This window comes from Perna viridis, chromosome 11, assembly GCF_037379345.1.
Source record: "Perna viridis isolate PV_CMFRI_1.1 ecotype Kerala chromosome 11, ASM3737934v1, whole genome shotgun sequence".
NCBI classification, from domain to species: domain Eukaryota; kingdom Metazoa; phylum Mollusca; class Bivalvia; order Mytilida; family Mytilidae; genus Perna; species Perna viridis.
The window spans coordinates 6,043,059-6,060,675 of NC_142455.1; the positions used below are offsets into that span (position 1 = coordinate 6,043,059).

The following is a 17,617-nucleotide window of genomic DNA, read 5'->3' on the forward strand; positions in this document are numbered from 1 at the left end:
TAATAACCGCTGCTGCCAGGCTTTTCGAAATTTCGAAAATTACTCAAATCATACGTCGTTTGAAAATCGGATAACATTGCGAAAAATCATTAACATTTTCCCGACTTTGTATTTTCTTAGAAGGCCGAGTGCAGCGTCTAGAGGGAGTTTCGAACGTCAGACGCTGTTTCCAAGCTTGGGTTAATTAAAGCTTTTATCACTGAGGAATATGAAGAAGAACCAAAATAATTAAGCGATTTTACCATTTCTATGCATGAATCACTTATCTTGCATGATTCGTACATGGAATGATATCTAACTACATAACAAAAGAATTAAAAAAAAAAAGATTCATAAAAGGGGACGTCCCTATGATTCTGGCAAAACATGGTATATTTTTTTTTAAAATGCGTGTACTACTACTATTCTAATGTGTCAATTAATTGCATACTTATTATAATAAGTCACAACCCTCGGAATAAAGGCTTCGATAATAAAGATATTTATTTGAAGTTTGGTTTTATTTCCATTTATAATCACGAGCATTTCTTTTTTTTACAAAATTTCGTTTGAACAATGCGCATTTACATAATAAAGTAATTATTGTCAAGTAAAAATAACTCGATCATACATTTGAAAACAATATTTTGGTTTAGAAATATATATGTAAGAATTTCATTATGTACATGCTTACTAATTATGATTGCGCATAACAATCGATCACTTTGCGTCATGACAAAATGGGTTATGTTGCGAAAGGGAGTCTTAGATTAATAGGTAATTAATAAATTAATAAATGTCAAAATGCGCTTGTTTTCTATTACCACTTTAAGCGACGCCTATTGCTTGAATGATTACATGTCCGACGCCATCGGCCATCGACTGTGATTTAATACACAATGTGACACATTTTATAAAACCAGCCAAGCGTTGAAGCGAGGACACAATGGAACTGAGTCTAAATCAAAGAATAATCAAGGGAACCAAGGTTATAGGTGTAATCAAAATAATGGAATCCTGGGACAAAGAACAGACATGGAAAACAGACATACAAAACAAAGAAAATAAAGTAACTTAAATGATACATATAAAGTAACAAAAGCAAATGAGCAACTCGGACTCCACTAACACTGGGAGCATGGACCAGGTGCACCGGTAGGGTAAGCGTCCTCTACTTTTCTAGAAACACCCGCCGAGTTGCTCATAAAAAGTCAAGTCCAGGGTAGGGGAAAGAGGTAAGGAAAACTACTACACGTTGAACAAATCAGTTTTCATGGTGCAGATGGGTACAACCTATCGATCTGCGAGTTCATGATGACGGCCATAAAACTTTTGAAGTGATGACTTCAACCTTGTGGCAACATAACCTTGCTCCAGAAGCCTATTTGTTAGAGTTCTAGCGCGATACAAAAAATCTGCGAAGTCTCAGCAAGCTCAGGTATAACGTATGAGTTGTAATATGAACACTCCACACGCAGGTGTTGAAGGGATGTTGCCACAGATGAAAGGAAAGTTGACAATCTTGAATGAAAAGTCATCACGTTTGTCGTAAAGTGTGGTCAATAGTTTTCCTTTGCCATCGATTTCTAAGTGTAGGTCAGGATATAAGGATGTCTTCACAGTGTCTGTAGTATCCTTCATCTCAAGTTCTTTGGGGTAGATGCTATGTATCAAATCCCCAAAATTATGATTCTTTAAGATAATACGTCATCTATATAGCGGAAACTGAGATTAAAGAATCTAGCTAAACGATATTCTTTCTTTCGGATCAGATAAGCTACGAAATCAGCCTCATACGAGTGAAGGAATAGGTCAGCAAGTAGAGGAGCACAATTTGTTCCCATGGGAATACCGACCGTTTGTTGCAAAACGCGTCCACCACACTGGACAAATATGTTGTCGATTAAAAATTCCAGCATTTTGTAAACATCTTCTTCTGTGTATTTGGAAGATGATTTGGAATTATTTCTTATAAAGTATGAGGAATCTCTCCCAAGAACTATATATATGTATCTAGGTGGACCATCTTTTTCGAGAAACAACGATGTATAATGTTTTTAATTCGGGATTTTAACTGAGTATGTATGTTATTACTTGTTAGCATTTGTTAACCACATATCTTTGTTGCAAAATGAGTCAGTTATTTGGTAAATAAGTAGCACAGTCTGTCGCACTCCAACCGGTTGCAAATAGATTAACAAATTTACACCTGGCTACGTCATCCGTATTATTTCACCCATATGAAAAGGGGGCGTCACACAGGGAACACATGATAGCATTCGTATTGGAAGTAACATTCTCCGTCCAAGAAAATATTTTTTTTTTGCAGTATAAATACAATAATAATGTCTTGCATTCACATAAAAGGGATAAAAGTATTCGACACTAAACGGGGAAACTGCGAGGCTCTGCCTCATATGCTTTTATTCCTTTTACGTGAAGTCAAGACACTATTATTGTCTATGTAATAGACATACATGCAGCATTATGATCATTTATCGAATGATCACTATTAATTACATCGGAAACCAAACTGGGTCAAGTAAGACTTTGTGAGAATAAAATTGTTAACGACTCTAATCAGTCTAGAATTTGACGACGCAGTAAAAGGTCTTTGTTCAGATCCCTTTAAATTACGATTCGCGAGTTTTCATCAAATGTCCGTTCAACCGATGCTTCGACGCTGTCCCCTTATTGCTGTAAGGAGCCAGATGATCGATAAATTTCGTAAATTAATATCTTGAAATTAGAAAATATTACTTCAAACCAAATCATTTTACTGTTCGGAAATTTTAGATCAGACTTAGGCACAGCATGCAGGGAAAACTGCAATACCTCCTCAAAACAAATTCTATCATTTCCATAAATTTATTAATGGAACCCAGGGAGTTTCAAACATTGTTGCTTACTTTTTCATCGAGATGGCTTTCAGTAAAACAGATTATCTGGGCATCACTTGAAATTGTTTGTTTATAACCTAGCTTGTATATTACACTTTTCACATTCAAGTGAAAAACACGAATTTCACCGTTTATTGTTAACCGGCCAGGATTCTCGCCAATCTCGTTAAACTCGTTAAACTCGTACGCTAATCAAAATTAATTGATATGTGCTCATCTTACCTTTTACCAAAGAATTAATGCAGTTAAGCTAAAACAACACATTGATGAATTCATTTACACAATATCTAGAAAAACAACAGGTTTTGCATTTGCATAATAATGATAATAATATATGTCAAATGTTGTTCACATAGTTAAGCTGTGTCAAAGACGATTTTTTTATTCTTTATTTATTTATTTTTTTTTTTTTTTGAATCTATTATATGCATATGTCGCATTCAAACGATACCAAATGTATTATTATATAAATGAAAGTGAAGATAAATGATTTGTTTATATCAAATGACATTTCGAAAATGCATAATATAAGGTTGGCGTGTTTTGTTCTTGTCATAATTACGACTGCGGTTACGGATGCTAGAAATGAGGGTAAGTCTAATCTCATTATAGGTAGAACGGTACTATTTATTTCCCATAGGCGACGATAGTAAAACTTTTCTTAAAAAATCACCATTTTAAAACAATGACTGAGCTGTAAACTGACTTTTTTCTAGTCATATCTTCATTTCCCTAACTAAAATTGTGATCAAAGTCATATCATAACCGTGTCAATTCTTTGGTATTTTATGCAGATGAAGTTTGGGGTCTAAGAGCCTGGAATTAATAAAACATTTTGGGTATCAGCACAATTTGTCCAATCACAGTGTCTAGAAGTATTTATGTAAGAAAGGTACACAAAAGGCCAACCTAAAATAAAGGAATATTAATTAAAGAGTCCGAGTACAACATATATCAATATTAATATATTAATAAAACGTTTCAGGATATTAAAATTTACCAAAAATTACATTTGTTGCTAGTGCTGGGAAAATATAAGGAATTAATTATTAAACTGCTAATAGCCTTTTTAAGTACCAAAAGTTATTTTACTAGATGGTTTTGTATAAAATATTACATGCACCGTCTTCTCTATCATAGTGATTTTTTCTACAACCGTGAAACTCACACTTTTGTTATCAATCTGCTGAACAAAAAAAATGATTGACAAAACAATGAGACATAAAAAATGACCAGTTGCTGTTGTAAGGGTTAATATATAAGTGGACACTCACTTTTGCAACATTACTTTGACAGGTGTAAAGCAGTCAATAGGCTATGAATCTCATCATATATAATATTTTAAGCTTCTAAGTGGAAAACTAATGGTTTGGACAATTTTTGAAATATTTTTCAAGAATAAATATTTAAACTTACGGTTCTATCAGAGGATTTAAAATCTGAAATTGCAAATTAATTAAAATCAATAAACTTATTTTAGTATCTTATCCATGAAATGAAACATGACTTGAAGTTCATGCTGCAGTTGATTTAAATAATCCTATCTCAAATCTGAATTCATTGAGTACTGGCTTTCTATTCAAAATACATACGTGTAGAATCGCAGTACAGGTACATGTATTTTCTTTACTAGTTCCAATTCTTGTCAATTCTCTCACTATGGTTTCATTACGCTGTTTTCAAAAGAATTTATGTGAATATAATTTTAATAAGATTTAATGCACTTAATCTAAATGTATTATTCTATTGAAAATCTAACGCATGAAACCTTCAATTCCGAGCTGAAAATCAAAGCACTGAATCCAGATCTACATATCCAATAAAAAAACTTGTAAATCTCCACATAAATTCAGTTGTATAGTTGCACTTAATATCAAACTGTAATTCAAATAAAAGCACTCAATCTAAATCTATAGTTTCGATTAAAACCATTGTATTTAATCCAAAACCACATATTACGTTACAAAATGAACTTCACATAAAGTTCCAATGAAAAAAGCACTTATTTCAAATTTCATTAAAAATCATCATAAGTTTTAAGTTAGCAATAGCAGAGCTCCTTACCCAAAACTATAATACAAACGAAAATAATAACAATCATGGCACTTAATCTCAAACTAAGAAAACCATAGCAGTTGGTATAGCCAATGGAAATCATTCACATCATAAAGCACTAAATTCACTACTTCACATATAAAATTCATAGCACTATTTAAAACCTACAATTCCAAAGACAAATTTAAACTGTATGCATTTTATAGAACACTTGTTCCTTTACTGTAACATGAATCATACACTTTCCATTAAAAGAGAAGGATTCTTCCAGTTTTATGATGGAGGATATAAATATTAATTGAGATCTCATTTTTATTATGATATAGAATACATCTAAAATGTGGTTTATAAATGTAATAATTTTAATGTACTATTCTAAATCATGTATTTTTTCAACTTTGACTACATAATACAAAACAAAAAAAAAATATCTTTCCTCATTTTAGAACTCCCCTTACCAATGAAAAATAGAATGATCCCAGTAGCTGCTTCAAATATAAATGACCGGAAGCTGGTTATGAAAAAGTTCACAGTTACGTATTCATTAACTCTTTCAAAAGCATTAAAAAATCATTGTTATCGAATATCTAATGCTAGCTAACAAAAAACAATACAATGTGACAACTTTTGAATGAATAACTTAATTTTATGTTTCCATGGTCCTTACAACTACTAAATTTAAATGAACATTAATAAAAAGTGCTTACCTTTCAAAATTTATATTTGTATAAGATTTATCAGGACGAAACATAATTTACCGGAAGTCACCCCGAGGTAAAGACAATGATCCAGGAAATACGTTTAATTACCCTTAGGTTGTTATTCTTTTTTTTTTTTGGCTAATTTTGTGAACATAGATATCACTTAAGAAAATTGATTAATAAGCATGGGCTCAGAATTACTAATTGTGTCCGCCAGCTTTTGTATGCAACCTCTGCGGTGCCTTTCATTTTCTCAAGTGGTCTATTAGAATGACAAATTTAGAATAATATCTATGAAAGAATGTTCATAATAATAGTCATGTGACAATGTGCATGTTTCATGTCTTAAGCTCGTGCATTAGCACCCTTTAGTAATATATTGTATAACAAAACCGTAAACAATTGACAGAGCCAATTTATCTACAAACAAATTTGAATTGACTATGGCACGTTTTCACACTTACTTGTCATTTTATCTGATTGTGTTCAACGGTTGATACGTTGTAACTATTTATCGTGTGTATTAACATTTCAAATACAGATTTGCATATCTTGCCTTTCCCGGTAGATCTTATATGGCTTTGTCGATAGGAAAGTGGAACTTTTACGTTATTGACTGGATGTTTCCACTTGTATTGTTTTCTTCTTTTATCCTTTGAATCGCATGAATACTTCATGGAAAATGATCGATTGTATTTTAACCCAGTTTAAAAAAAAGTTCTTTCTTTGAAAGAAAAGATATTGTAGCCGAGGCAGCAAAATGTGTTCTTTTTACTTATAATTTTCCACAGTAACACATGGCACGCGATTTCATTTTTCGATACAATTGTTTCGAATGCCACTAAATTATCAATATTTGGCCAATCGAGAAACAGAATTACAATCAGGCGACTTGCGTTGGAAGAGCGTCTTTAAGGTCGAAGGGGAAAAAGCGAACTATAAACCGACTGCATCGGAAAACGCCCTCTAATTATCTTTTGATATTCAAAAGACTCCAATCAATACACTTTGTTTTGTACACGAGAATTAATAATGCGTACACAACAAAAGATAAACAGCAACATCTTTCTATTCAATAGAAACCAGTACAAAAATGTATGAAAGAAAATTAAGTAGCAGTCTTTGTAAGAATCATGCCAAATCTGAAAAATATGATACACCCCAAAAAGGCTACATATTTTTATTTCTGTAATTAGGTTGTTTTATGGGTCTATACTATGAAATGTGTAATTATTCATTCAAATCTTCCTGCTCTAAGGAGATAATCACAATTGAAAATCCAATAGATTATATTGTTCTTTAGTGTCATTTACAGAGATATTTTCTCTAATTTTGAAATCTACAGTGCATTCTATATAATTTTTATCTCCTAAGAACACGGGTTATATGAAAATCTGAATGTTAATTTCTGTTCACTATAGCAATTCAAACAAAATACCAAAAATAAAAATATGTAGGCTTGTTTTACCCATGATTCCAATTTTGAATGATCCTTAGTTGGAGTGCTTCTTAATTAATAAAAGACAAAATTTACCAGACCCAAACAAGAGTTGGGAAAATGTCAATGAATTGGAAAGTTAAAATGGGCGACAATAGAAAATTTAACTTCAACTTGTAATTTGAATTGAACACTGTCAAATAATGATAGTTTCAAAAATTCGAATGAATCAATCACTTATGAATAATGTACAAAAGACGAAATATAAGCAATCATGTATAAGTCACAGAACATTTCGTCGACATTCTCTTTAGTTGAAAATACTGCATGCATTTATAATGAGAGTTTATATCCATTTGCCTTTAACAATAAATTGGTTTAAAACCCTTTGTCACGACGTAACGCTTATGCTATATTTATATAAAATTTATGATAATTTATCTGTATATTATAGTTCACAAAAAATATATCTATGTTCCTTGTATAATGTGTTTGTAGAACTAAGCATCTTAACCACAAGCAGGTTGATTGATCACCTACTTTATGTAAGTAAACGTCTTTAAATTGAGATGTTATGCATGTATATGCAGCTTCTTGAATGTCGAATTTATTGGCAGTTTACTTTTCGATCATGTAGAACAGAGATTGTAAATTAATTTGCATATTTTGTTTTTAATATTGCAATTAGCGACAAAACGTTACCCAATTCTACACTTCTAGTTTGTTCTCCTCTGTCTCCTTTAATGTAGGAGTATTGGATGTTAATATATAAGGCAATACATCAATGTCAAGCATATTAAAGACCGCAGAGAATTAAAGCACTCTACAAATCCCACATACTTTTGTCAGAAGAAACGTTTACACATTTTCTATCGCCCATAGATGACTTACAAGCAAAAAGTAAATGCGTTTTGTTTAGTAAATGTTCTTGCCCTTATCTGTGTTGGATTATCCTGTGTGTCCAGAGAGGGTATGTACTGCAGTGTCCTGATCGATATTTGAAACAATATTAAGATGGCAAAATATATATCTTTTTAACAGTTCACTTGTTCTGGTATCATGATCATACAATTTTAAGTTGATGTACGTCAACAGAACATTAAAAAAGTAACTTCTTTCCGGCGATATGTACGATAGATTGAATTTTTTTTAGTTGAACAGGAATGCTGAAACGTAAAAAGACAAAAACAGTGTATTGACTTAAAAGAAAACAGGTTTTGAATGAGTCGTGAATCAGGGTTAACGCGAAGCTTTTTTCATTATTATTTGTGCTGAAGTCATACATCCTTATTATTTTAAGTTAATGTATAGTTATCGTTTCTATACTGCAATCTTAACTTTTTCTAAATCAGGCAGGGAGCCAAAGTGTTATACAATGTCAGTGGCCGTATATCATCAATAAGTATACTGTTAATGCATGCTTGTTGCTCAAAAAGAACGATCGCAGTACTTAAGCATTGTTATCATGTATTACTATCGATGCGATATCACTCTCAGGCTGTTTACGTTTTATGGGCCATGTTGAGTTATGACGTAAAGTATGATTTGTGCCCTTACTCAACAATTGGGCTGCTTTGGGGGTCACTTTGTCATTAGTTCGTCCGTTAGGCGTTACCTTAGCATGACAACGACTGCACCAATTATGATACGTTTACTTATTTTACAAACATTATGTTCCTGTTGAATTAAATTTGAAATTGAGTATTCACCTATGTAAGAATCATGCAAAACCTGAAAAATGTGATACATCAAAAAAAAGGCTACACATTTTTTTTTTTTTTTTTTTTTTGTAATTAAGTTGTTTTATGGGTCTATACTATGAAATGTGTAATAAATCATTCAAATCTGCTTGATCTTAGGAGATAATCAACAATGAAAATCCAATAGATTCTATTGTTTTTACCCATGAATCACATTTTGCATGATTCTTAGCTGGAGTGCTACACTTAAAATAATATTTATTACATGTTAGTTACGTACTTTTAATATCTTGTCACATTTTTCATGCCTCTACATTTCTTAACCTTATGTTAAACGGAACAAAATATTTAATAGCATGCATTAACGTTAATACGTTTTTGACGATAATATTTTTATTTTATAAATAGGCTGTTCAAAGAAAAAAGGTTTCCAAGGTGTTCACTTTAGTACTTAAAGACATCTTTCACTCGCTATTTCTTGTCTTTACTTCCAGTTGCAAAATCATGAACTGTACACCTGTAATAGTCTCTTTTACTATATTTCTTTTATCAATACTTTTTACATCGGCGAATGTTGAAGGTAAGATTAAGAAATTTGCTTAGCATGAACCGGTAGTTAACAGCTTTTAAACGAGATGTACGGCATATGTCGTACATGTACATGGACAGTAACCCATGGTTCATGTATAACATTACGGGGAATGGCCACAAAGCACTTAGCCAAGGGAAAAAATGCTTTTTTAGGTGTGTTGAACATGTTCATAATATTAGTTATCATATCTGTCACAAAATAATTTTGTTTTGAATAATATTATAACATATCATGTCGTGATTTATTTTAATTACAAGGCAATATTCTAGATGTATTTTTTTTTAACTCGACTTAAATTTCGGGCGTTTTCGAACGTTATAAACTAAAGATGCGATAAATACGTAGTAAACACTATTTTAGTATATTTTACATTTAATGCTATTTGCATACAAGAGGTTGTTAGACCTGAAGGGTAATGTGAGCTTTCTTTGCCATCACTTTGGGTTCGTCGTCGTCTGTCGTCGTCCTTGTTTTTTTTTAATATTTCCTCTAAAACTATTGAGTGGAATAATATAAATCTTTGCACGGATGTTTCTTAGGGTATTCTGCATGAGATCTAGGTTTAAAAACATGGCCGCCCGTAGCTTAAAATAGAACGGACATAGAGTTCAGACAGCAAATATCTCCAAAATCGCGATGTTTAGCCTAATTCTGATGTAGCAGTAGTGTAAGGCATGAATAAATCAATTTGTGGTCAATTTTTTGTGAAAATTTGTTAACCGATGTTTGAGTTATTGCCCTTTTGTGACGATTTTTGTTTTTTCATGCTGTCATTTTCAAAAAATGACTTCTCTGCAACTACTGGACCGATTGATATTGTCCCATATGTTTTTTTTTAAATTTCCAAAACGTTAAAGGTTTAGCCAAATACTGACAGTAATTTTTTTTATGAATATCAGTTGACATATTTAGGAGTCATTGCCCTTTTTTCTTATTTTTATGCAGTTTTTGATGTTATAATTTTCAAGAAGTTTATCCTCTGAAACTGCTGGGCCGATTGGAACCAAACTTGGCATGATTGTTCTTTAGGATATCGTACACAAAATTTAATGAATGCTTTTTTTCTGTCTTAGTAAAACATGCCAATTTCTTTAAGTTATCAGAATTCAATCATAATTTTCCGGTCAAAATACCAAATATTGAACGTTTCCCCTCTTTAATTCACTTTTGTCTTTGACAATTGTATCATGCAAACCAATTTCTTTTTGAAAATTCTTAGGATATATTAGTAAAGAAATTAATCACACTGATTATATGAATTATTTTATTGTAATATGCATTACTTTTAGACAAATATTTTTGGTACAAGCAAGGACAGACAAAGCTTGCAGAGACCCTTCGTAACCGACTGAACAAAAATGAAGCTAAAAACCTTATCATGATGGTGGGAGATGGCATGGGAATCTCAACTGTAACTGCAGCAAGAATTTATAAAGGGCAACAAGATGGTAAATCTGGAGAAGAAACGCAACTTAATTTCGAAAAATTTCCTTATACTGGTCTGTTAAAGGTACGTTTAGATTCTATCCATATAATACATCACCCTGTGTAGATGGCACAGGGTAAATTTGATTACACTGAATATTTTCCCCCTTTGTAATGTTATACATCATAATTATGTAAATTTTTAAAAGAATTTCAATGCTTTCTATGTAATTTATTTCTCTTTAATCGATGCAATAAATTAGAAATCAACATTCAGCTTTGAGAAAGGATGCATTGGTGATATGAAATAGGTGAAAATTTGTCAGATGCCTCCCACTGCCTGATATTTCCATGAACAGTCTCTCAAAATGTTCAAGTGGCACATCTAGGATACTTACTCATGTAGCATACTGCTATGTGTTAGAATATGTTGAGTATGACGTGTTGGAATATATTCGGAGGCCATAGAGTGGCTCATTGGTTTAAAATATCCATAATTTGTTAATTTATATTTATTCTCTCTTTTTGGAAGAGCATATATATTTATTCTCTATAAATGCAAGTGGTAAAAATCATTTAACATTACTTTCAAATACATGTATCATAATCATGCTGCGTTTTACGTTGTAAAATGTGTTTTCGTAAAATACTTTCACCTTGAAGTAGTACATGTATAGCTTTTTCTTTTTTCTTTTTACTTAAAGACTTACAACACTGATCAACAGAATCCTGATTCTGCCGCAACCATGACAGCTCTAATAGCAGGTGTTAAAACCAAAGCAGGATTACTTGGCTTAGACAATAATGCAATATTTGATAACTGCACATCTGGTAAGGGAGCAGAAATTGAAACAATTATGGATTGGGCTTTGGAATGCGGAAAATCAGTTGGAATAATTTCTACTGCCCGCCTTACCCATGCTACACCGGCAGCTGCATATGCTAATATTGCTTCACGGGAATGGGAAGGTGATACAAAGTTAGACCCTACTCAACCTGGTTGCTCTGATATCGCTTATCAACTAATCAAAGATAATCCAAATATCCAGGTACAACTTCATTGACAGGATTGATCATGTCATTTTTTTCTGTATTAGAAGAGGCTTATTAAGTATTTCTTCATATTTGATAATGACATCCTGAGTGATGTGAATGGGAGATAATCACAAAATATGTAACTAAAATGCGTATTTATCTGAATTTATACGCTATATTTAACACTTGGATAATTAACAAATCACAAACTGGGTAATAAAAGCTTTTGTTTTAGGTCGCTCTTGGAGGAGGTCGAAAGTTCTTTTTGTCTAAAAGCGAGATTGATCCTGAACTGAATGTTGCTCATGAAGATCAAAGGGATGACATAAGCCTAGTGCAGGTATAATGTATTATTATAACTTAAAACTTTAATTTCGGAAAAAGAAATCTTGCAATTATATGGGCAGTTAGGTGAGTTATTAAGTTGACTTTTCGTGCTTCATAAACACTTTTACTAGAAAATTAACAACTAAAAGCAAATTATACGTCGTTCTGTTTTTCTTATTTTCAAGGCTGAACTCTAAACGGGAAAAAAATGTCAACGACAGAAAAGTGAGTTTCCTCCTTCAGATGAAAAATGTTCAAAAATATATGACAAAATTCTCAGCATTTGTGAGTTATCGTCCAATGTAATTGATGGAAGACAATATACTATAATATCTCATGAAAAAACGTTACGAATAAAAAACAAAAATAAATCCTCATAAACGTTAGTAATCTTTTAAGGAATGGATTAACGACAAGCAAAACAGAGGTGTTTCTCACAAGTATGTCTGGAGAAAAAAGGAGTTTGATGCTATTGATCCTGATAAAACTGAGTATCTGTTGGGTAAATATAGATTTCTATTTCAAAACTGATCACAATTACATTATACGAATGGTAAAAATGCCTAGATAATTTCATTCGTGTGAGTCTCGATACAATTAAAACTTTTGCATTCATTCTAAACATAAGAGACATACATGAATCATAGAATCATGCTTACTTATTAGATTCCATGCAATTCGTTTTTGATACAAACTTTTGTTGTAATGGTCGAGACCTCTTAATATATAGGAATAATAAGTTAATGATATTCCGCCTGATACCTGACATTTGATATTACACATGACTCATTTCATCGTCAATTTTATATAAATGAAGTTTTTTTTTTGTTTTTTGTTTTTTGTTTTGTTTTGGTTTTTTGTTTTTTTGGGTTTTTTTGTTTTGTTTTGTTTTTGTTTTTTTTTTGTTTTTTGTTTGTTTTTGTTTTGTTTTTTTTGTTTTTGTCCGAGTGTCTTTAAAAAGGACACATTCTGCAGTGTCAAAGAATGTGCATTGTAATTTAAATAGTTCAAAATCTAATATATTCACATAAGGTCTGTTTGAATCATCACACATGCAGTATGAACATGAGAGAGATATAACTTCAAATGGGGAACCCTCATTGAAAGAGATGACAGAAAAGGCAATCAAGATTCTAAGCAAAAACAAAAAAGGATATTTCCTTGTTGTTGAAAGTATGTAAAAATAATATAAGAATCAGTTTAAAATCTTTACATACTTTAGTATTTATTTTCTTTAAATGTATTTGAAAAGACCACCCAATAATGTGATTTTACATTCATACTTTTTGACAATATTATATATATCTTTTAATTAAACGCTACACTCATTTCAAGTAATTACATAAAAACAAGAAGATTTTGGGTACTAATTAATATTTAAAAATTAAGACACATTTAAAGCAATAAAATTGTTTTCGTTTGATGGTTTGGCACTGTTGATATTTAGGTGGCCGAATAGATCACGGTCATCACGATACCAAAAGTCGACGTGCCTTGGAAGAAACCGTGATGTTCGACGATACAGTTCAAGTGGCATGTGATCTGACGTCAGAAAAAAATACATTGGTAATTGTAACTGCTGACCATTCTCATGTCTTTACGATTGGTGGCCGACATCCAAAACGAGGCAATGATATTCTAGGTGTGTTATTTATATTCAAGCTTGAATGCCTTTTAGCCAATAAAATTTGATTAAACCGTCTCCAGTGTGGACAAAGTTTGTATTTACATATCCTTATCTACAACTTAACAAGTAATTTAGATAAGGCAATTAGAAAAAGTAATATTAACATACGTTTGATATTTATTTACATACCTCCCCTGCCAAAAAAATAAATGGTTCCTCGGTTTAATTTAATGTGATATTGCTTTTTAATGCAGGGTTTGTTAATGATGCCGTGGCTGGCGATGGGTTTCCGTATACAACCATTTTCTACGCAAATGGACAAGTTCAGCGGACTGATATAACAGGTGTTGATACAAGTAAGTGTTGTGATGAATAAGTGTAAGTTATATATGCCGTACGTATATTATAGCCTTACATTTCAGTGCATAAGATAACAAATTAACTTAATGTCTTTCTGGAGAGTTTCCATGTTGTAGATTATACAAATAACATTATATCAGCTTAAATCGAATGTCTAATACATCTCGCAGATAAGGCCAACTCGAAAGTTGACATAAAATGTAAAGTAGAACCATATTCAGATCTTTATTGTTCATTGCATCTTTATACAATACAGATGTACAATTGAACTTGGGAAAAGTAGAAAATGTACCCAGTATTCATGTGTTTCTATTACTCAAATTGATTATAATATGATGTTGTGGTTTATTTCTTTCGATTTGCAAATTTTACAATGTTTCAGGCCCTAGTTTGTGTTTTGTACGCACAACAAAGGATCTTAATATTACAAAATCTAACTTGTTATTTTACAGGGGCATTTGACTATCAATTCCAGAGCGGAGTCAACCTATTTTCTGAATCCCATGCAGCAGAAGATGTACCTATTTATGCCCGCGGACCAATGGCGCATCTGTTTGTTGGAACAAATGAACAAAGCTATGTTGCACATGCTGCAGCGTATGCATTTTGTGTCGGTCCAAACAAACGGCACTGCAAACGACGATCAAAGTATTGTAAACGATATTGATGTAAAAATTGCAAACAATAAATTTGATTTCATTATGTTATGGTGTATACAATGGAACGATCTCTCTTTATTAAAGAGTTTAAATGTGGAACCTATCAGTGCACTTGGTCCATGTTCCCAGTTTTAGTGGCGTCGGAGTTGTTCATTTACTTTTGTTACTTTGTATGTATTATTTTGTTTATTATATGTTCTTTGTTGTATTTGTCTGTTTTCCATGTATGGTCTTTGTCCCCCCCCCCCTGGATTACATTCTTGTGATTTCCGCTAGAATCTTAGTTCTCTTGATTACTCTTTCGAATATAACCATTCAACAAAACAAAAACGCGAACTACTGGGCTACTAATATTTCATCTGCATTCTGAGATAAGATATATATCGAAAAGTGCAATAAATATTGGCAATTCGTTAGAAAAAGAATTTAATATTGGACTTGTTCGATTGCTAAAAACTGCCAATTCTTTATATGAATAAATGCCTACGTGTAAAGCAATCTAAGAGGTATGTATGTATACTATGAATAAAATAAGATTTGAATTATTGACACAAGGAAAAAAGGTTAAATGCGAAAGGTTAAACGGAGAAGAACAAGCTAAACGCTTCGTTTGTGTATTATACACTTCTAAGGTTTCGTTTGTGTACTACACTGATTTAAGGTTTATACTATTTTAAATTTGAATTTCCTTCAGAAATCATATAAGATATTTGAATAGCACAGTGTTTACTGCATTTCTTATCTGACATGAGCATTTATAAATAAAACGGAATATAAATCCTAGAGATAAAATTATTTACAAAATTTATATATTCACAATTAAACATTCTTTTGTTTATTACTACATTCCATAATACACGCTCGGAACAGCTCAGATATTGGTCACGGTTTAGCTTCTTTAGGAATATTATTATGATGTATGAGACCTTGTAATTAATCCACTTTACCAATAAAATTGTGTTTTATCTATCATGGGTTTTAAGCCGTATGAGAGCAGAATCTGCTGAACCCGTTATCATTGACATTAAAGGCCAATAACTCTTATCGTAAATTGAAGATTCAATCTGACTATTACCGTAATGTTCCTATTTGGAGGAACAAAAATGGCATCGTTAGCTGAGGGGTCATACATAATGAGAAGTCCAGATTTACTTGGTGTAATTTCTAGTTTCATTTGACGGAAACGTTCAGGTAGTGTCTCGGTTACAACATAATCTGACCTGAAAAATTTGGAGACTGTCAAATCAATTTACCGCAGACAACATTCAAAGTAGCACCATTTCACGGAACGCGTTATATCTTTTTATTATCGGTGTGCGTATGATTTTTTGTATGTTTGTAATAATATTATTATTATTACCCGCCACTTTAAAACTGCATTTCAATCAATAGTTATGATATTATGTATAGTGTTTGGAACTAAATCTGACCACTGCTCCATTGGTCATAGTAAAACAGTCAATAATTATTCAGGGTTTATTTATGTTCGTGACTTAGCCTTCAAATTCAAAAACTCACACAGATGTGACAATATAGTTTTAGTAGAATTGCACTTCTAACCGGATTACAAAAATATCAAACTTGACATTTACTAATGGTGTCATATTGTTTGGAAAGAGCTACATAGCTAGGTCTTATGACTGACAATGGTGCAGCATACTTTCTTCTTTGCAAGTTTTTTTTATTATCATATTTTGATCGTGTTGTATTATTAAATAAAACAATACCTTTTAAAGGTCATTTAGGTCATCTGATTTCGGCATGATTTATCAAAAGGTTATCATAGGTTGAGGGTTCAAACTGTCATATGTATAGATTTTGTAGGCGACTTTTAAAATTGGACTTTTACTATGTCTACTATTTATGACATTCAAGCATTTCTATATCATTAAATTCATGAACTTTGTTTCATTAACAGATATTGAACCTGGGCTTGCTCTACTGTTTTTGTGATTTTGCCTTGACAAGGTGTGTCGGGGAGCTATATTATTGTAGCAAGACTACGTCAGGATTTTACTTATTTGCAATCGGTCCTTTTTGTGGGAGTTTACATTCCAAGTATTTAAGTTTCTTTGTTGTTTTTTTTTTTTTTTTTCTTTTCCTTACCAACAATTTTATATGTCATTCTGTTCGCCATGTACATTGTCCTAATTTTGATGTTTCCTTATTTTTTTTTTCTTTCTTTTATCATTCTTTGTTGATATCACCATTAAGAATAATAACAACTCAGATACTCATGGGTATGTAACTTTTTGCACTTCAAATCGTGTAATATGTTTTATTCTGCTTTATAACTATTCTTCAACTATTATCATTTGTGGCATTAATATGAGAACTGTGGTACAAACTTGTTCCTAGAACCCTATCCAATACCAAACAAACCAATTTCTGTGTTTTCTTTTGCTTTATTTTAAAACATTACTTTCTCACATATGTCGAGTGTGGCCCAAAAAGCATTACATTTTAGGGGAGAGATGAATCGTTTTCTTTGTGATTACAGAATGAAACAGAAGAAAAAAATGTTAAAAAAAATGCAGATGGTCAGATTTTTCCCACAGAATTCTCTGCTGCAACTTTCGTTGACTAGTTCAATGAGCATTATTTCCCTTTACAACAAGTCATATGATGTTTAGAAATGATGCTTTGCTTTTTTTCATAGTTTTACAAAACTATCCTTTGAATCGCCTGAATACTTCATGGAAATGGAAAACCGTAGATTTTACTTGATCCTAGTATAAAACAAGTACTATCTTTAACAAAAAAGGTAGCTGACGCTGTAAAATTTGTTCTTTTTACTTATATTTTTTTTTACTGTAACA

The 17,617-nt window shown here is 31.9% G+C and overlaps 1 protein-coding gene across 2 annotated transcripts; it reads left to right on the forward strand.

Annotated features, from left to right (window-relative positions):
* Positions 1 to 7,912: 7,912 nt before the first annotated feature.
* On the forward strand, positions 7,913 to 15,695 carry LOC148602734 (alkaline phosphatase, tissue-nonspecific isozyme-like). Of its 2 annotated transcripts, none has more exons than XM_088553402.1 (9): positions 7,913 to 8,043; positions 10,655 to 10,875; positions 11,495 to 11,839; positions 12,061 to 12,165; positions 12,552 to 12,654; positions 13,185 to 13,325; positions 13,600 to 13,794; positions 14,034 to 14,135; positions 14,592 to 15,695. In XM_088553402.1, exons 1-9 carry the CDS (start codon positions 7,956 to 7,958, stop codon positions 14,804 to 14,806), a joined length of 1,515 nt encoding a protein of 504 aa, XP_088409528.1. In that variant the 5' UTR covers positions 7,913 to 7,955; the 3' UTR covers positions 14,807 to 15,695. The 2 variants fall into 2 exon arrangements, with proteins under 2 accessions (XP_088409528.1, XP_088409529.1); XM_088553403.1 differs by lacking the exon at positions 7,913 to 8,043 and adding an exon at positions 9,241 to 9,353 and having other exon boundaries at positions 14,592 to 15,693.
* The last annotated feature ends 1,922 nt before the right edge of the window (positions 15,696 to 17,617 follow it).

Coding starts and splice junctions, on each gene's coding strand:
- LOC148602734 (XM_088553402.1), top strand. CDS start 7,956: ATGACTTACAAGCAAAAAGTAAATGCGTTTTGTTTAGTAAATGTTCTT. Junction 8,044..10,654: donor ATCCTGTGTGTCCAGAGAGG/GTATGTACTGCA, acceptor CATTACTTTTAG/ACAAATATTTTTGGTACAAG. Junction 12,166..12,551: donor ATGACATAAGCCTAGTGCAG/GTATAATGTATT, acceptor TAATCTTTTAAG/GAATGGATTAACGACAAGCA.